Genomic DNA, 18753 nt, shown 5'->3' with positions numbered 1-18753 from the left:
CTCCACGTGCTGCTGGCAACCCAAGATGTGCAGTGCACACCCGAACTCCTTTGAGATAATACTTTGATCACCAACGCCCCGTCCCCTCCCAACCTTTCCACCTCTTCTTGTTTCTGTTGTTTCTGTATCCTTTTAAATAGCAGAGGGTGTGTTATTAAAGACAAAATGTTTAATTCTTACACAACAAGGAAAACTACTACAGGAATGCCACTCTGATGCTTGTTTTGCATGTAGTTGTAAAACACAATTTAAACCTGACTCCTCTACATATACAAGGTAACTGAAAAACAGGTAGAAAAGAATTCTGTTTTAACTTGATAAGCAAGAAAGCAGACCTAAGAAACACTCACTTATAAAAACTGTATTTAAGACACTACTTTTGTCTTCTATCCCTCTACTGCAGTTCCAACATGCTTCTTCATATGGGAGTTCGGAGATGCTCCACATCAACGAGTCAAGGTGCTCATTGTGGTGCATTATGCAGAGGGTTGGTATTGGAACATTTGGGGTTTAGATTAGTATCAGAAAAAGTTTCCAGGCATAAATAGAGTTCCATTCTCTGTCTAAAAAAACAAGCATGAGTAACAGGTTTTCTTTTTTTGTTTTTTTTTGGGTTTTTTGTTTTTTTTTTTTTTTTTTTTTTTTTTTTAATAAGGAATGTTGTCAGTCCTATTTTATTATGAATAATAGAAGGAGGTGAAAAAAATCAATATAAGCACTGCTTCTAACCTATTTAAAACTACAATCACAATGTTATCTGAATGCCTTACAACATTGTTTAAAATCCAACAAGTAGACAAGAAAACAACAAATCTATGCAGGGGTTTTTATACATATGGTGAGAAAGTTTGCAAAGTGTTAAAATATATTTTCTGTTCTGTATGTTTCTGGTACAGGGAAGTGATGTGTAGAATACTGTATATTTATGAAAGAGCCTTGACTTATACAAGCAATAATCAACTTCAAAACATACAATGTATATCTTAAAATATCCCCTAGAGCTGCTCATATAAAGTCAAATGCAGCACCTATTAAAGTTCAGCCAGCTGACGCTCTTTGACTCCAGTGGGCACTTGATTAAGCCCATGATAGTTGTGAAGTACCTGACAGTCTAATTGTATTCATATGAAAAAAATCACATTGCATAGATTTAAACAGGAAGACATGCAATAACAAGACAAGTCACAGTATAGCAAACCTTGTTTCTTTGGTGAAACAGAAGCAGATATAAAAGTTACAAAGATTTTAGACTTTCATTCACAAAAAAAACCAGACATTCACATTATATACTATACAAGATAATAATATAAATAGAGAAAAGTATTATGTGCATTGTTTGGGGGTGAGGGGTGGGGAATGAACCAGCCAACACAGCGAGCACTGCCACACTGAGTGCATAAGGGTTGAGTACACTCAATGGGGTGGTCACTGCAATTCCTTAAGAGATGTCATCTGGAACTGTAATTACTGTTCCCAATGAGCTGTGGCAAGGTTACTCCATGGGCAGCTGTACCTCGTACAAACACTTACATGTTGGCCAGGTTTCAAATCTTTTCCTTTCCCTTCCAACTTTTAGGCATCATAACCCCACACTAAAACAAAGGTGTAAACCTCCCGCCTGTGTTCTGTATTTGCAATGTTATTTTGAAAGGTATATCATAGGGAACTTACTGTTCTTTTATTTTCACTTTTTTTTTTTTTTTTTTTTTTTTTTTTTTTTTTGTTGTTGTTGTTGTTGTTTTATTTTGTTAGTCCCGTGCCCAAAGGTGTACAAGGCACTTTGCAGAAATAATGGTCCTTCCTGTAGAGAGGTCATTTCAGACGTTACCTTCTATACTTACTGTACACATCCAGGTCAGTCATGACCAGGGTAAGAAGCCATAATAGAGAACTCCTACGTACACACTGCACCAGCTACAACCTATAATCACTTTGTGCACACACATCTTTCTAGAAAGCCAAGATTCTGATTTTTCTGTGGGTCACACAAGTTTTCACCCATCCAACTGCAAACAAATGATCCTGTTTGGCAGGAATTTTGTTCTCCAGGGAAATAGCAGTTGAACTGAAAGATGGTTCCAAAACTGGAGCTCACGGGCCAATACTGCACTACTGAGCTCTTTGAATCTTCTTTGCATGGGTAAAAAAACATCCAATAAATTAAATCAGTATGGCTTACTTCATTTATTTATGTACGCTTCACAGCTGCAGCATTCATACACAAACATTCATTACTTTATAAAAAGATTAAAAAATGGTTATATATACAAAATTATTTACTTTTTTGATTTTTGTTGGTTTCTAAAAAAAAAAAAAAAAATCCCCCAAACACCAGGTCTATCTCCATTATAGAATGCAGAGACCTGTAATATAGACCTTGTGGTTAATGTCATGAAAGTAATTTCTAATTTTTTTTTCCCCATTTTTTCTTTCTTTTTAAAAAAGTGGCCCTGTTTGATAAAGTTAATGTATTAGCACTTGGAGTTTTTACAGGCCCGCTTTGTCATACACAACTCCTCCATGCAGTCCTTTCTTGTGAATGTTGAAGCTGGAATGGAGAGCAGGAAAAAAAAATGTTCCACATTGCAGTCCCTATTTCATGCTTCATGCCACTTCTATCTGCTCTACCTAAACTTTGCATCACATGGACACAAACTGTACCTTGGATGGGAATTGGCACAGTTCCCATTTAAAAAAAAGATAAATTCATGTCAGTTGTGTGTTTATCTTCACCTGATAACAACAAATTTCAGTCAGTGAAGTTATTTCAACCATTTCCAGCCTAGGTAAACAACATAAAAACAATGTCATAAATGACTGAAGACCTCTGAGGCCTTTCTAACCATAAATATGCCTGAAATTAGTGTGACTTTTCATTTTATATACAAGATTTTAAAAACAACACACAATCAAACACATTAAAATCATCTTATTTACATTGTCATTGGTGCTAAAATTGAGCTGTTTAAATATTGCAGAAGGCTGGTATATATCATAAAATGGTCCACACCGATGGCATATAGAAAACTAATATCTTTATAGGCTGGAAATGGTTTCCTTTTATCCCCATAAGCACTTCTTCTTTTTTTTTATTTTTTAATTTTCTGATAAACACCATGTTTTTGCAAAATGCACTGTGAATACCGCAGTCCATAGTTTCAAAACAATTTGATAATACTCCTAATAAGTGATAGAAAAAGGCACAGAAAGTTATGACTTTGGCTGAAATGGTGGAGATCCCCATTCACCATTTCGCTCTCAGCGCCTTGAGTCCTGCCACGTCCTGATCCAGCGATGATAGTGCTTTGATGAATTCGACAATGTTCCTTTTCCTGATGAAGAATGTTTATAGTAGTATTTCTTAGAGTAAGTCCTTTGGTACGTGGATGCTGCAATGAGAAGGAGGGAAAAAGGGAAATTAATTTAAAATTATTTAATGACTAAGAGCTGGCTACACTTCACATTATGATTCCATTTATTATTGATTAATTAGAGGGTTAACAAATGATTAACGGATACCAGATCACATTAAAGATGGGAGAAACATCTCTCACACTTAGTTAGACCATGGTTGCAAAAAGAATTGTTAGTGTTATTAGGAATATGTTGGTTTCAGGAGTTTTTGTAAGAGTGTTGTTTACATTAAAAGAATCGGAGTGGTTTCCATAAAAACAGAAGAGGAACATTTTCCCTTAGTTTTGGAGGCTGTATGTTTTTTGCTGCAGCTAGAGTGAGCAGTGCTGCTGTCATAGCATCATACCGGATTTGCGCTTCTCTTAAAATATTATGTGTGTTTCTTATTAATCCTAAATTAGTCTGTTGCCTGATCCAGCACTGGTTTGCTTTCAAAGAACTCACGATTCATGCAAGTAATTTTAGGCATATCCCATCTTCCATTTCCTTGACACCGAATGGTTGGAATATGACGCTGGATGAAACCATCTTTGCAGTGATATCTAATAAGGGAGTTGATCTCATAACGGGGTTTCATCTTCCCAAAGGTCTTTGCATTTTCTACAACAGGAGGCTGACCGCAAGCAACTGAAAGGAAGAGAAGGCATAACACAAAACATCAGTTTGTAAATGCACTTCTGAATATGGTACTGACCTTTAAACCCTGGCTAAGGGAGGATGTCAAGGAACTTCAGACTCCTAAGAGACAAGGCCAAATAAGGATGGCAAGAACAGTCTTTTTTGTAGTTCTCCAGTCTTGTAGACCAAATACAGTAATGATGAAAATTGGAAAACAGCAGATAGTATGGTTACCATTGCCTTTTCAGTTTAAATTTCTGACATAAATTTGAGCCAAAAAGATTGGCATAGTCACACAAAGAAGCAATTTTCACTGAAAAGCGCAAAACCTGAAAACTAGTGAAGTTATTACAGGCATTTAAAAGAAAAGTATAATTTTCAATAGCTCTCATGTCTTTCTCAACAATAGATTATTTAAAAAGCACTTAGAACTAACAGATCCGTCAAGGCTTAGAGAACATGTTAACAAAATGTTGTAAATGGTAATTGGGAACAATGAAGCATGCACAAGATTTTGGCTGCTCCCTTACTTTCCCATTGTGAAGAGACAGAGGCAGTTCCTAAACTATTCTGTATAACTCCTGGTGTCAGCCAGGTTTCCTGTATCTGCTCTGACAGTGTATAAACCAACTGAGCCTTTCAGATTCCAGCCGTGCCATTAACGAGGTGATTTGGGAGAGGAGGAAGACAAAGATCAGCATTACTTGATGGGTCAAAAGTATTCACAGCTGAAGCTGAAAAGCTAACCACATACCAGTGGTCAGCAGCCTGCTCTGCCTGCCTGCTTACCAATACTCTGCATCCCAAATGCTTTACAATGATGCCATTTGAGGAAAGAAGAGTTAGTAATATATTCATGGTATAGAAGTAAAGCAGGCCTGCCAGGTACATGAAGGCTTCTTTAGCTGAGATCTGTACCTAAGAAGAAATTTACCTGGTTTTAACCAAGAGTTTCAAGTGTGTACACTTTTGTGCCTGACTCAAGAACAGATTAGATAGAGATGTAATGTGTGGACAGAAGATGACTTCGTGAGGCTAACTCAGTTGAGGGCTCACTGTACTGGTCACCTGAAATAAGCTATAATTTGTCATTTTAACTTTGTAAAACTGAGATTTAAAGAATGACACTCTTGTTACTGGAAACTTTGTACCTGTTCCTTTCTTGCAGGTATAGGTAAGGTGATAATTGCATGGTACATCATTCCACTGCCCATTCTCATGCCATATTATAACAACACAGTCTTCTCCAGCAGAAAAGAAGCTGTCTGGCTGGTTTGGTCTCCAGTTCTCATATTGCTGCAGGAAAAAAGGAGCAAAGCTGTTATTCCAGGTGTTGGAGTGTGTTTACATTCTTCTTTACAGAAGAGCACACATTACATTTGGTGAAGAACAATCTCAATTGTTTGATTCAGGCTGTTAAGCATGAACTAAGCAAATCTAGATTTATAATATCCTCCCACTCTTATTAACAGATTATCTCAATGGGAAAAAATATTCTGATCTCACTTACTGTAAACTGATGTCAGGTGGACAAAACAAAGTGACACAATTCATGGCAAGCAAAATCTGATCCTAAGTGTGTCGAAACACATTCTTTCCTACCATTCTTTCTGTCCATCATATTTGAAAAATCATGGCAGTCAGGTGAAGTTCCCGACGACTGGAAAAAGGGAAATATAACCCCCATTTTCAAGAAGGGGAAAATGGATGACCCGGGGAATTACAGACCAGTCAGTCTCACCTCTGTGCCTGGCAAAATCTTGGAGCAGATTCTCCTGGAAGGCATGCTAAGGCACATGAAAAACAAGGAGGTGCTTGGTGACAGCCAGCATGGCTTCATTAAGGGAAAATCCTGCCTGACCAGTTTGGTGGCTTTCTATGATGGGGCTATGGAACTGATGGACAGGGGTAGAGCACTTGACATCATCTACCTAGATTTGTGCAAAGCCTTTGACACTGTCCTGCACAACACCCTTGTCTCTAAATTGGAGAGACATCAATTTGATGGGTGGACCACTCGGTGGATAAAGAACTGGCTGGATGGCCGCACGCAAAGAGTTGTGGTCAAGGGCTCTATATCCAGCTGGAGGAGAGTAATGAGTGGTGTCCCTCAGGGATTGGTGTTGGGACCGGTCTTGTTCAACATCTTTGTCGGTGACATGGACAGTGGGATTGAGTGCTCCCCCAGCAAGTTTGCTGATGACACCAAGCTGTGTGGTTCGGTTGATACTCTGGATACGCTGGAGGGAAGGAATGCCATCCAGAGGGACCTCGACAAACTTGTGAGGTGGGCTGATGCCAACCTTGTGAAGTTTAACCATGCCAAGTGCAAGGTCCTACGCTTGGGCTGGAGCAATCCCAGGCAGAGCAACAGGTTGGGCAAAGAAGTGATTCAGAGCAGACCTGTGGAGAAGGACTTGGGGGTGCTGGTCTATGAGAAAATGAACATGAGCCGGCTTCAGTGTGCGCTCGCAGCCCAGAAAGCCAACCGTATCCTGGGCTGCATCAAAAGGAGCGTGACCAGCAGGTCGAAGGAGGTGATCCTGCCCCTCTACTCTGCTCTTGTGAGACCTCACCAGGAGTATTGTGTGCAGTTCTGGTGTCCTCAACATAAAAAGGACATGGAACTGTTGGACCAAGTCCAGAGGAGGGCCACGAGGGTGATCAGAGGACTGGAGCACCTCCCGTATGAAGATAGACTGAGAAAGTTGGGGCTGTTCAGCCTGGAGAAGAGAAGGCTGCGTGGAGACCTCATAGCAGCCTTCCAGTATCTGAAGGGGGCCTACAAGGATGCTGGGGAGGGACTCTTCATCAGGGACTGTAGTGACTGTAGTGACAGGACAAGGGGTAACAGGTTAAAACATAAACAGAGGAAGTTCAGGTTAGATATAAGGAAGAAGTTCTTCCCTGTGAGGTTGGTGAGGCACTGGAATGGGTTGCCCAGGGAGGTTGTGAATGCTCCATCCCTGGCGGTGCTCAAGGCAAGGTTGGACGAAACTGTGGGTGACATGGTTTAGTGTGAGGTGTCTCTGCCCATGGCAGGGGGGTTGGAACTAGATGACCTTAAGGTCCTTTCCAACCCTAACTATTCTATGATTCTATGATTCTACACAGATGTGAAGCGGAATGCCAGGAAATACAGTAAACAGCACACAACCCTCGTTAGCCTACATCTACCCAATGGTAAATTACAGGCTCTCAGACTCAGATTATTTATTCTCTGACCTCATTTAATGAAATCATTCAATAGGATGACACGCAGAATTAGGTGTAAAGTAAGTAAAGGTGTCAGAATGTGCCCCCAGATCATTGCAGATCTGTATTTCCATTAAAAAGACCTAGGTGGCAGACTGAGCACATACAGCAGCCTTTCAGCTTTAGAAATGATGATTCAAATTCTGCCCTCTGCCCTCTGTAGAAAAACTAGTTCCAGACATCTATGGGTACATATAAATAAAAACAGAAACTGGTGAGTTAATATTAGAAGTGGAAATCTGATTGTTGGTAAATGACCAGAAAAAACAATAATAATCAAAAGAACTTTCAAATGCCTGAAAATTATCTTTACCATATATATATTTATTTTGTATATATATATTTATTTTATATATATACACATTTATTTTATTATTATATTATATATATTATTATGTTATATAATTAATATATTATATAATATATAATATATTATATATTATATAAATAAATAAATATATAAATATAAATATATAAATATTATTAATATTATTATATAATATATTATATATTTTATATAATAATATAAATTATTATATATTATATATTATATTATTATATAATATATATATTTATATATATTTTATATATATATATGTAGTTTCTTAGAACTGCACCTGAGCCACTGAACTGGCATACCAATTTGGTCAGTCTGCTCATCAGGATCCAATCTGGCTACATGCAGATCTGCACTTATTTAGCTCCACAGCACTGCAACTTTCAGACCTGCATCTACCTAAAGATACGTCCCTATCAAAAGCTGCAGATGCCAGCTGCTGGCAAGCTGTGCACAGCTCCATGCACTGGCTAAACACACATGTATTCCACTGCAGAGTGCACTTTTTCAAGCATGGCTAAGCTTGTCATTGCAGTGTCACTTTTGAACGAAAATTAAGGGGGATTCAGTCTTTTTTCAATCAATAAACAGCAAAAATAGAAACAAATGGAGAGTCACACTGTCTGAAAATCTATGCAGTGGTCCTTGGTAGGGGACATATAGCCCACTGTCCTTGCAGAGGTGAGATAATCTTTGTCCCACTTTTTGTTTCATCTTGATCCCAAATGAAGCACAGAAATTTGAGATTTGCCTAATGCTATACAAAGAAAAGCAAGAGAAGATTTGGGAAACTATCCTTAGCAATTTTCTTTGGGATTTCTGTTGTGACAATCCAAGAATAATTTAATGAAGGATAAAAATAGAATCTGAAAGAACTAAAATTCACATAAATGCCAGACATTAACCAGGCAGCTAGCCCCATGTATGGTCAAAATAACACAGTTTCTATAGTGCTTATATTTTCCTCAGTACTTGCATCTTTGTATCTAGAGCTGGCACATATAAATGTCATAAAAGTTTAGTTTTCTATTTTCTTTACTTTATGAAATAACCCCTATTCACTGCCTGGGCAAACATATTTTAGAAAGAAAGTTAACATACCCCACACAAGTAGTATTTACTTTACAATGAATCAAACTATGAAAAAACTGACTTAAATACTTAACCTTTTCCTACCAGGTGTCAACTTACCTATCACAGGTTTTTTAGTATCCAAGCAATTTAACAATCATGGTCTAAATAAATTTGTTCTGCACCATATTTATTACCTTTAGTAAAACATCCCCCTTTTTATGTGGAACCAGCTTGATTCAATCTCTGCAGTCCTACATTACTTACTAACATATAGTATAACATACTATAGTATAACATAGATACTAACATACATACTAACATAAGCTACAATACGTACGAACTCATTTACTCAAGTCCAGAATTCAGCATATCACATTAGCTTATAAATCAGAGTCTGAGTTTCTCAAGCACAGTAGCCAAATACCAAACATGTGACTCAAATGGGATCCGTGGTGTGGGAGGCTTCCTGCAACACGCAGAGCAAAAAAAGAAAAGCAAGCTCTGTGCATAGCTCCTGGGACAGGGAGAAGGAAAAGGGGGAGGAAGGAATATACTCATGCATAGAGTGTATTAATGTAACTTAGTGGCCTCCAGGACCCCTTTTCCAAAAGGATATTTTGGAATGACATCTGAGCCAAGGGTCTAGCACCTTTTTAGAGCAGGTCTGGTTAAGGATGCAAAAAAAGTTGCCCACAGGGAAGTGGGGGAGTCTGAAGTGTTGCAGAGGTGGTGTGAGCAGAAAGAAGTGATCACCTCTGAGTGCCCAACACAGCTGAAAAGATTTGCTAACCTCAGACATGAGTGTAACGCATGGCTGGTTATGTGGCTCAGATGATGGGCAGTAACTTCTTAAAATAAGGCAATCCAATCTCCTTCAAGAATATGCCCAGATGTAAAGACACAGAAAAATTAGAGAAAGCTAGTGGTAGAAAAGTTTAATCAATACCATCCTGAGAGCAAACAAAAGACTTCAACAAGCATTGCAGCTGTTTCTTGTGGAAATACTAGAGAGCAGTTTGCTTCCACAGGGATCACAGTGTGGGAATGAAGGATATTTAATGGCTGTTGGGGGCGTGTGAGCTGAAAGTGATCAGCAGCTTGCCAGCTCCCACCCTAAGCAAAATATTACACTCCATATGCTCTTACTTGCCTTGCCATAATGACTCTAAAATTTGTGTTTGCTTTGCTGGCAGGGCTGCTGTGTAATGGCAGAGGATTATATCTAGGCCCTGTGGTTTATTCAAGAATGTCTGATATACTCCAGCGTGACTTGCTGTTACCTCACATCTGATACCATCATTGCACAGATTTATTTTGGCTGAATAACTCTGATATTGCTTGGGTTTAGTGCCAGAATTGCTTAGAAGAGGAAGTTCCAGACTGCTGAATTGCTTTCTTAGGTCTCCACCCAGCTCCTCTGTAGTTTTTCAATTCCTTATTTAGCCACTGATAATGGGATAATGATACAAAAAAAAATCTCACAGTTTGAGTGGAATAAGTTGCTAGACAAATAAACTAATATTTTGCTTTCCACTTACAGATCACATTTTTGCATGACCATGAGCATGATTCTGGTTTTCACTTACCCTAGTGTAAATCAGGGGTGGCTGCACTATCTCCAGTAAGTCTACACCAGCAAAAAATTAATGGGAAAGAACCAAGTCCCTTAAGTCACGTAGGGATTTGTATTGTTTGTTTCCAAAGGTATCCCTTACAATCTCTCATAGCAAGTGTGCTAAGTGTAAAGACTCCCCTACCCTTGCAATAAGTGCAGTAAGCATCTAAGATACTCAGGTCATAATTATCCCATTGGAAACACTGCTTAAAATATCCTGAATAAGTGTCCTTTCTGAAGTGTCTATGTCATTTAAGATCCTCGTATTTCAATGCATTACTGTCTTTTAGAAAAGTATATTCTACAAAATGAGTGGAAAAATAACTTAATTCCTTGGCAACACGCACCATTCAGGTTGGTTTGGTTTTCGAGATCACATCCAAAAAAGATCAGCCATATTCACAGACGAGCCAAAAACTTCTGGTGTATTTCCAATCACCCTGCTGCTAAGTTATGTCTTCATGTGAACTGTTATTGTCCCAGCAGACCAATGAAGCTGCATTAAGGAGCACTGTGTTTGAATTAATCAAGCTCAAGATACCCTTTTGCCAACAACCAAGCTCCAGTCAATACCTTTACCAATGCTCTCAGATGTATTGTTCATAAGATGCGACTCACGTTTCTTAAAACCTAGACAGATTCAAATGCTAAGTTAATACATGGAAGAAAAGGTCCTAAGACCATCTTAGTCCTCAGTGGAAAGACTTACACTAGGTGATCACACAGACACACCTAAAAAGTATTGCTACCTTCAATTTTAAAGTAACTTCACCAGGACATATGTGAAATTTTCCCCCTGGTTAAAATGCAAAGCATTTCCAGACTGTTTTAGGACATATAATCCTAATAAGTACATGACTCAAAATGTGCTTCAAAGGTCTGTCCCACTAAACTTTTCTCCTTCAGCTATGAAGCGTGCTTTTCTGAGGTGGCTGCGAGGAGGGAAGTTAGAAGTAGTGCAGGGCAGTGAAGGCTGGAAGTGACACACCAAAGGCTTAGGCAGACACCACTGCACCAAATATTCTGCTCAACTTTCAACATTCATGATGGCAAGACACCAGTTTGGTGGTTTTTGTTAAAAAAAAAAAAAAAAAAAAAGAAGTTTCTGTGTAATCAGGTAACTGCAGGACCTAGCCTTGGTCTTTGTACATTCATTTGGTCCTTTCAGCGGCACACCACTTCTGTGTGTCTTCCCATCATTTCAGGCTGAAAACTGGAGCTCCTGTTATGCTCTTTATGCCTTTAATTATACTGTAATAATTAGTTAATTTTTCTTGTGCATTTTTTTGTCTGTTTGTCTAAACCAAAGCCCACCATGACAGATTGGATTTACTTGCTCTAGCTTTCTCTGCTAAACAGCACTGAAAATTTTCCTGTAGAAAGAGAATGGATAGTCCATGGGTTGGAGCTGCAGCTGAGATGGGGTTCAGTTCTTCAGGCTTCCTAAGTGGCACTAGACAATGCACTTGGCTAGCTGATTCCCAGTCTGTAAAACAGCGACAATTTATTCTCTTGCCTACCGGAAGAGCTTGGATATGATGGTTACAAAAGTCCATGAGGGCATTTTATAAAGTTTCACATTTTGAGGGAGGATTTGCTTACATGGCATTGAATTAACTCACAGCCATAATCTGCCAGTTGAGTGACAGGCTGACATTGCACATAAATTAAATCTAAGAAAGCCAGGGTTATAGCAAAAGCTCTAAAACAGCTAACCTTTTTTGGCTAGTCCTTAGCTTTTCTCATTCAGATGGTTGCCAGTCAAAATGAATGAGCGTGGCCTTCCCATCATGAACAAGATCCTACTTTGTGGGAGATTTGTTATTTTACTTTTCAGATAAGGGCCTTATTTGAGGGACTCATTTCCTTATTAATGAGTAACCTGCTCAGCTCTTTCAGATGTTTGCACCACCAAGGTGAATCTGCAAGTAAGCAGTGTCTCGGCTTTCCAACTCATTTGGAAATTTCAGCCATTCCTTTATCTCCAAAAGGCACACCAAGTGGCTGAGATCAATTGCCTGGATTTGTCTTTCCAAAATAGTCAGCAAGAACTGTGTTTAATGAAGCACAACAAAATAAACTACTGATGCAAACAAACCTTTACTGCTTGACCTCCTTATTGTCTAAAGGCCAATAACCTTTTGTACCTAACTAAAGATATGAAATAATTTACTAGAAATACATCTATTTGGATTTGCAGGGTTAAGGGTTTCCTTCTGGGAAAAGGAAGCACGTTTTCAGCATGTTTAAATAAGCTTAAAGTACAAATCTGTCTTGGCACTTTTTGGCACTTGCTAGTTCCAATTGATTTTTATTTTCTTTCATTCTGGCTGGTTTCCTGTCTGATTGCTTCTTAATGCAAGACTAATGAGGCAAGTAAAAAGAAAACAACCAAAAACCAAGGAAAGATGTAGGGACTGGCTAACTGGATTCTCTCTGTGCCACTTCATGTTAAAGTGAAGGAGCACGTTTTGCCAGATAATTATCACTAAGCAGGCTGAAACTATGACTGCAAAGCTTACTGGCTATTGTCCTTCCCCTCACACCCTCCATATGAATAGGAGTGCATTTTTTCACAATGGGAGACAAATTCTTAGAAGTCTTTATAAGGAAAGCCCCTAAAGAAGTCCCTCATGTGGAGGTTCTGTTATAATTAGATAGCTTAGCTAAAAATTACATCTCATTTTCAGTAAGTCCTGGCGATTATCCAGCTTTATAGGTTGGCCCAACTACCAGATCAGCACAAGGTTACAGTGAGTGTATGGATCAGTTCAGAAAACCCTGATTTGTGGCTTATCCTGTTATACAGCACCAATTCTGTTACATGAGACACTCATGGGAAGTTTGAAAGGGATTGCATTTCCTTTCAATACAAAAAAACTCAGACAGCTTACTGTGAAGATTTGGCAATGTCTGAAATATTTCCATTATGTTCTCCTAGTATGTAAACGTGTTTATACTTTGGGGAAGGCAAGAAACTACCTTATAGCATAAGCTCTGCTTCACTTAATTTCACCCCAGCCCTTCAAAGGGTTCTTCTGTTTAATTTTATGAATGGCAGCAGTCTGACAGAGCTCACTAAAAGTATTCATGAGGTTGAAAACTTCATTCAGTGAGTGCTTAAGCACATATCTTGCTTTAAAGACATACATAGTGCCCTAAACTCTATAGGGTAGATCACATGCACCATACAGACACATGACAAAATAACTTGTCATATCAGGAGGTACTAAACTAAATGTGTTGGTAAACCTTTGCTGGGAGAGATTCAAGTCTATTTGAAGACAACTGCTATCTTTAAACTTATCTAGAAGTACACACGTATGTAGAAGTATGCACAAAACCCACATCTCATGAACCTGATATTTTTTGGATCATAGTTGAATAGCTTCCCTCAAGACCTTAATCTGAGCTTTATTTGCATGGCATTTGGGAAACTGGCAGGATTTGGATGAGGCAGGCACCCGGCACACTGTGAGCAAGACAAACTCCCAGAAGGATCGTTGCTAACAACCTTGGTGAAAGATTTCACTTTTTTGGTAACAGAGCAGTGGGTTTTATCGAAAAACTCTTTGATTTCCTATGCAATAGTTGGTAAAAAAAAAAAGACTCTAAATAACATAAACTCATTTATATCTATGAATATCCACAAGCACTGATTGATTGCAGATTGAATAAGCAGTAACATCTAAGGAAAAATAAATTTGGGAAAGAAATTTAAGGAACACAAACAACACAAGTGAAACAGGCCAGCTGATGGAACTGAAACATAAAAGCAGTATCAATCCCACATTTTGAGGGGAGTTGATGGTGTCATGGAGTAGATGACTAACTTTTTGACATTAATTTGAAACAATACCACAGCATGACAACATTTCTGTAAGACCACTAAATATAGCAAGGAACATCCACTAGATGGCAATGTCTACTCACTTCTGAGTCCAGCTACTAACTTCGAGCAGTTTAAAAATAATTTTTCAGAAAATATGCCTTTTATTAACTCTTTAAAAGCAAATTGAAGTCAGTGGACACAAATCCATTGACTTGTATCCGCTCTGTACCAACTCTCCTTAGTGTAATAACTTCCATCATCACACACAGTACAATTCAATTCTGTAGTTATACTGCGAGCTTGGCTGTCAGAAGGCACTGCTGTACAGAGACTGAAAAATGAGTGACAAAAAGCTGGTGAAATTCTCTTGCTAATGGGCAGGTGTTTTACTGTGGAAGCAAAGAATTGTAGACTGTTAAGTTTTGGTTGGTATAATACATGCTCTTTGGAAATCACACTAATATAATTACTTATTATAAATATGATGAAAATTAAGTTGGGGTGTGACTTATTCTTTTTGTGCACAACTACCAGGAGAGCCACTGAAAAAGGGAAAATCCTGCACTTTGTCATTTATGTCAATAATTACTGCAAGTTTGAAGCTGTCCAAGAGTTTTAGCCCAGAGCCAACCATAACAAGTCTCTGAAGTAACTGCTGACCCTCCTGGTAAAAATGAGACAAAACCCCACTTTGTCCAAGAGGCTCTCCTTACTGCCTGCGACATACTGAACTAAAAATATACCTGCCATTAACAACATTATATAGTTCTCCATTTAAATACATGTCAAATGAGCATCTTAAGAAGAGGCTGTAATGACTCACTGCAGCACAAAACCAAAAAGTTTTTAAATTTAAAATCTCCTTCTCCAAGGATCCTGTGGGACATGGGCACAATGAGCTTTTTGTTTGCAGCTGACTACGGTATTTTTCAGTTTGTTTGCTTTATTTAACCCTCAGAGGCAGGCGCATTCTCTACAATACTACATGTCTTTTGAAGGTTTTCGTGTTCAATAAAGTTACTCTTTCTGAGAGGGGTGAAGTTACATATTTGTTCGCATTAAAACATTCTGATTCACTGACCAATAAATGCAGGAAAAGAGAGGGCTTTATTTTTTGCCAGAATTAAACATTAAACTTCTGTTTTGTTTTCCTCTTGGTTTTGTTGTTTGGTTTTGGTTTTTTTTAATGTAGCTACCTAACACTGACAACCTGAGGTCTGACACTGCAAAACACAAAGCATAAACGCTTCTATGCCGAAGGGAATTAAAACTAACATAGAGTCTCTGACAGTTTTGAAAGTGGCAATATGCCCCATTACTTTCCTAGCTGGTAGCATTCTCCAAGTGACAGACAATCTGGCCACAGACACTAGCCAGCTCCTTATTACAGCACTAATCTTATGTAATGGGAGTGAGCTCACCGCCCTACAAAGCACTAATTATCAACAGCATTTTCCAAAGGATATGAATAACTCCCCTTGTGAGACAGAGGCCCAAGGCACAACCCCAAGTAGCTGTATGCGCTTAATCCATAACATGAATAGCTCCAAAGGACTACTTCACCAACTGTGCCTTCTCACAAGGGTCCTTAACAGTGAAACACCAGCAATTCAAATACAATGGAGAAGCTGCCAAAAGCAACACCACATTTTTTCTATATGGATGGGTGTGCTTTACAGCTGTAAAAGTTACTATTCACAGAACTAAGTGAATTATTTAAATTTAATTTCCTAAGATATTTTCAAATGTCACATTCTGTTCACTCTTCCTTTGATCAAGCCAATTATTAAATGTCTCTACTGATAGTGTAAGTTTTGTTATTTTGTAGTGTGAATTACATCAAATTCAAAGTATACAAAGATCCAAGTAGGCACAGACAAATTCCTCTTTTCACATAGTTGTGTGAAGATTTAGGTTTTGCTTTCTTTTCTTATATCACTGTGATTTTTCCAAAAGGTATTTGCTTTTATTGCTTAAAATTTGTATGATAACTACGGGATGAAAAGTCTATGATTCATCCTTAAAGAGTTGTTCACTATGACAGAAATGCTGAGAGAAAAGTCTACATAAAAGTGTAAGTACAATTTTGATCCTGTAAACTTTTTAATGTAAACAAAGTCTTATGTATATCCATTTTCATTCTTGTGTAGACTGTAAATCAGAGGAAAACTAATGCTTTCCCTCACAAAATGTCAATGGAATGGCCCAGAAACTACACAACAACAGAAAAAAAAGGAAATCCAACAAAATATTCTCTTTAAAATGCTATATTATTTTCTTCTGCCTCTTGCATCTGTCAATGTACTCATACTTGAAAGGTCTTGAGCAGAAATTAGCTTGAATTTCAGGAAGTAATGAATAATGAAGCTCTAAAATTATTGGGATGCTGTGAGTTCTCTGAACACACTTTAGTACCTGCTCTCACTACCTTCACCTTTAAGATAAATTATCTGAAGTTAATGATGAGGTAGATATGCTAAACTTTTCAACTTACAAATTCCCTTCCTACTGGTCCATGCAATCTTGGATGTTGCTGGCATTCCCCGTCCATGCTTGTGGCAGTGACCCCTAATCTCTAGTTCTCACTGAAGTTGCACCACAAGTGAGGATCTAGGATTCCCAAAAATGCATTCACTTTTTATGTTGTACTAACACAGCTGCTATCAGCTCTTTTCCCTTAATGTAAAAAGGGAACTGTTGCTGCTGCCAAAGTGTTTTTCATGTGGTCCATCAACATGAATCCACCTCTCCCAACCACTGGAAACACTAAAAAATAATTTCTTTCAAAATCAGAAAAAATAAAATGAAAAAAAGAAAAAAAAAAAGGAGGAGGGGGGAGAAAAAAGAGAAAGAGAGCAGGAACACATTGTAGATGAGAAAAAACTGTTTCATGCCATAGGGATACAGTACATCAAATCAGAACAAATTAGCTTCATATGGGTGGCCAGCAATGGATTCCACAGTTTAGCATAATTATAGTTTATTTTGTTCTGCATATTGAACAAGGTAGCCTAAGCTTAGCCAAGGAGCTCCTTTGAAGAAGCGCTCTGACCTTAGCCAATAAGCTCTCAATTTGGTTTTTTTTTAATAAATTGCAAAAAAGACAAATATAATCAAATTCGCCTGGCCAATAAAATTCAATGAAATAAAATATCAGTTACCTGGAAAGTAATTTGTATATGGAAAACTAGCATCTGGACTGACTTCAGAGGTACGACAGAGCTACTTTATTAATGTTGCTTCACACTTTTCAACCCCAGTCTGTGTTTGGGTGCAGCATGCTGAAAAGGTGCCATTTACCAGGAGATGGTGAGACTTTATCAGAACAACTCAATCCATTGCATAAGATGATTCCATTTTGCCTGAAAGGCAGGAAACTCCTGAGCAGTTTTAAATTAAAAACCACTTTACAATTAAGAAATGAATCTGCAAAAATCCCCTAAAAGCACACAGATAACTGCATCAAAAACTGCAGTGTTGTAGATCAAAAAGTCTCCTCAAGTTCTTTTTGCAGGAACAGAACCTACAGTACTATGATTCAGGAGTATGCCCATTTCTATTTTGTTAGGAAAATTTTCCTTGTCTTAATAGTTTCTGTTGTGAAAAACAGGTAGACAGATATGAACAAATGTCATGTGGACCAAAAAGTTTTAAATATAACTCATTGCATTCTCACTGAATCTGATTGCACTTGCTTCATTATTCAAGACACCAACATTTTCCTTGAGGAACTCTGAGAATCAGAGCATGTATTTACGAGATCATTCTTCATTTATTCCTATTCCAAGACTTGCTTACTGCCAATATTTTTGCAAGTTAAATATAAATTCCAGTTGATACATGAAAAACGCGCAGGAATAGAGGGGGTTTCTGACTGCTTCTGCTTTTGATGAATTGCTAACAGCCGGATTTTCTATAGAAAAAAGAATGTCAAAATACCAAAAGTGACTGACTGTAGTTCCGCTATAGTCACTAGTTCACTATAGTTCACTACCAGGCACCTGAAATGATTGCCTGCTTTCAGCAGGGCTGTGAGCCTATCAAGGGTACTTTATATTCATTTTAGATTTCCCAGTAAGAATCTTAATTCTATATACTCACTTTGGTTGCATTGCCCACGTGCCCTAAAACACAAACAAACTTCCCATAACACTGAAGGGGTATGAACTGATCTCATCTGGACACTGCACAGAAAACTGAATGGTTCTTGCTTATTTGATTGGTGAAACTATCATCCCCTGATTCATGAGGTAAGGGAAATTTCCACAACCTCATCTGAGAATTAAAGTTTTCTCACATTACTAGGCCAATGACAAAGGTGAGTTTATCACTCTTATCTCACATGAATTGACAAGAAGTGTGCTGCTCCCTGGATTTTGGGAACCAAAAGAAGTGAGACAGCATAAGATTTATGTGCCGGTGCTGCATGTGACTCTAAAGCAGCTAAGTGGGTATGTGTACCCAATAGCTCACTGTAGTTAGAGACAATGTGCAATGCACTTGGAAGTACATTTATTGGTCTCCACTAAGGAGCTCATGTACGTGGTTTGTCCAGCTATAGTGTTTGATGGTGTCTGGCTCTTAGCTTCAATTTAAAAAATCCCGAGA

General features: G+C 38.2%; 1 protein-coding gene across 1 annotated transcript in view; it reads right to left on the bottom strand.

Annotated features, from left to right (window-relative positions):
• Nucleotides 1–3258: 3258 nt before the first annotated feature.
• Nucleotides 3259–18753, bottom strand: part of VCAN (versican) — a gene marked incomplete at both ends in the record, with an annotated part of 98852 nt that continues 83357 nt past the window's right edge. Inside the window, 3 exons of the mRNA XM_080638136.1 lie at nt 3259–3389; nt 3859–4041; nt 5184–5328. Of these exons, the coding sequence (XP_080494262.1) occupies nt 3259–3389; nt 3859–4041; nt 5184–5328 (459 nt within the window). The remainder of the gene's footprint in view (nt 3390–3858; nt 4042–5183; nt 5329–18753) is intronic.

The sequence above is a fragment of the Psittacula echo genome (assembly GCF_963264785.1).
Source record: "Psittacula echo genome assembly, chromosome: Z".
Lineage (NCBI taxonomy): Eukaryota > Metazoa > Chordata > Aves > Psittaciformes > Psittacidae > Psittacula > Psittacula echo.
This window is presented reverse-complemented; position numbering and strand designations above follow the sequence as displayed.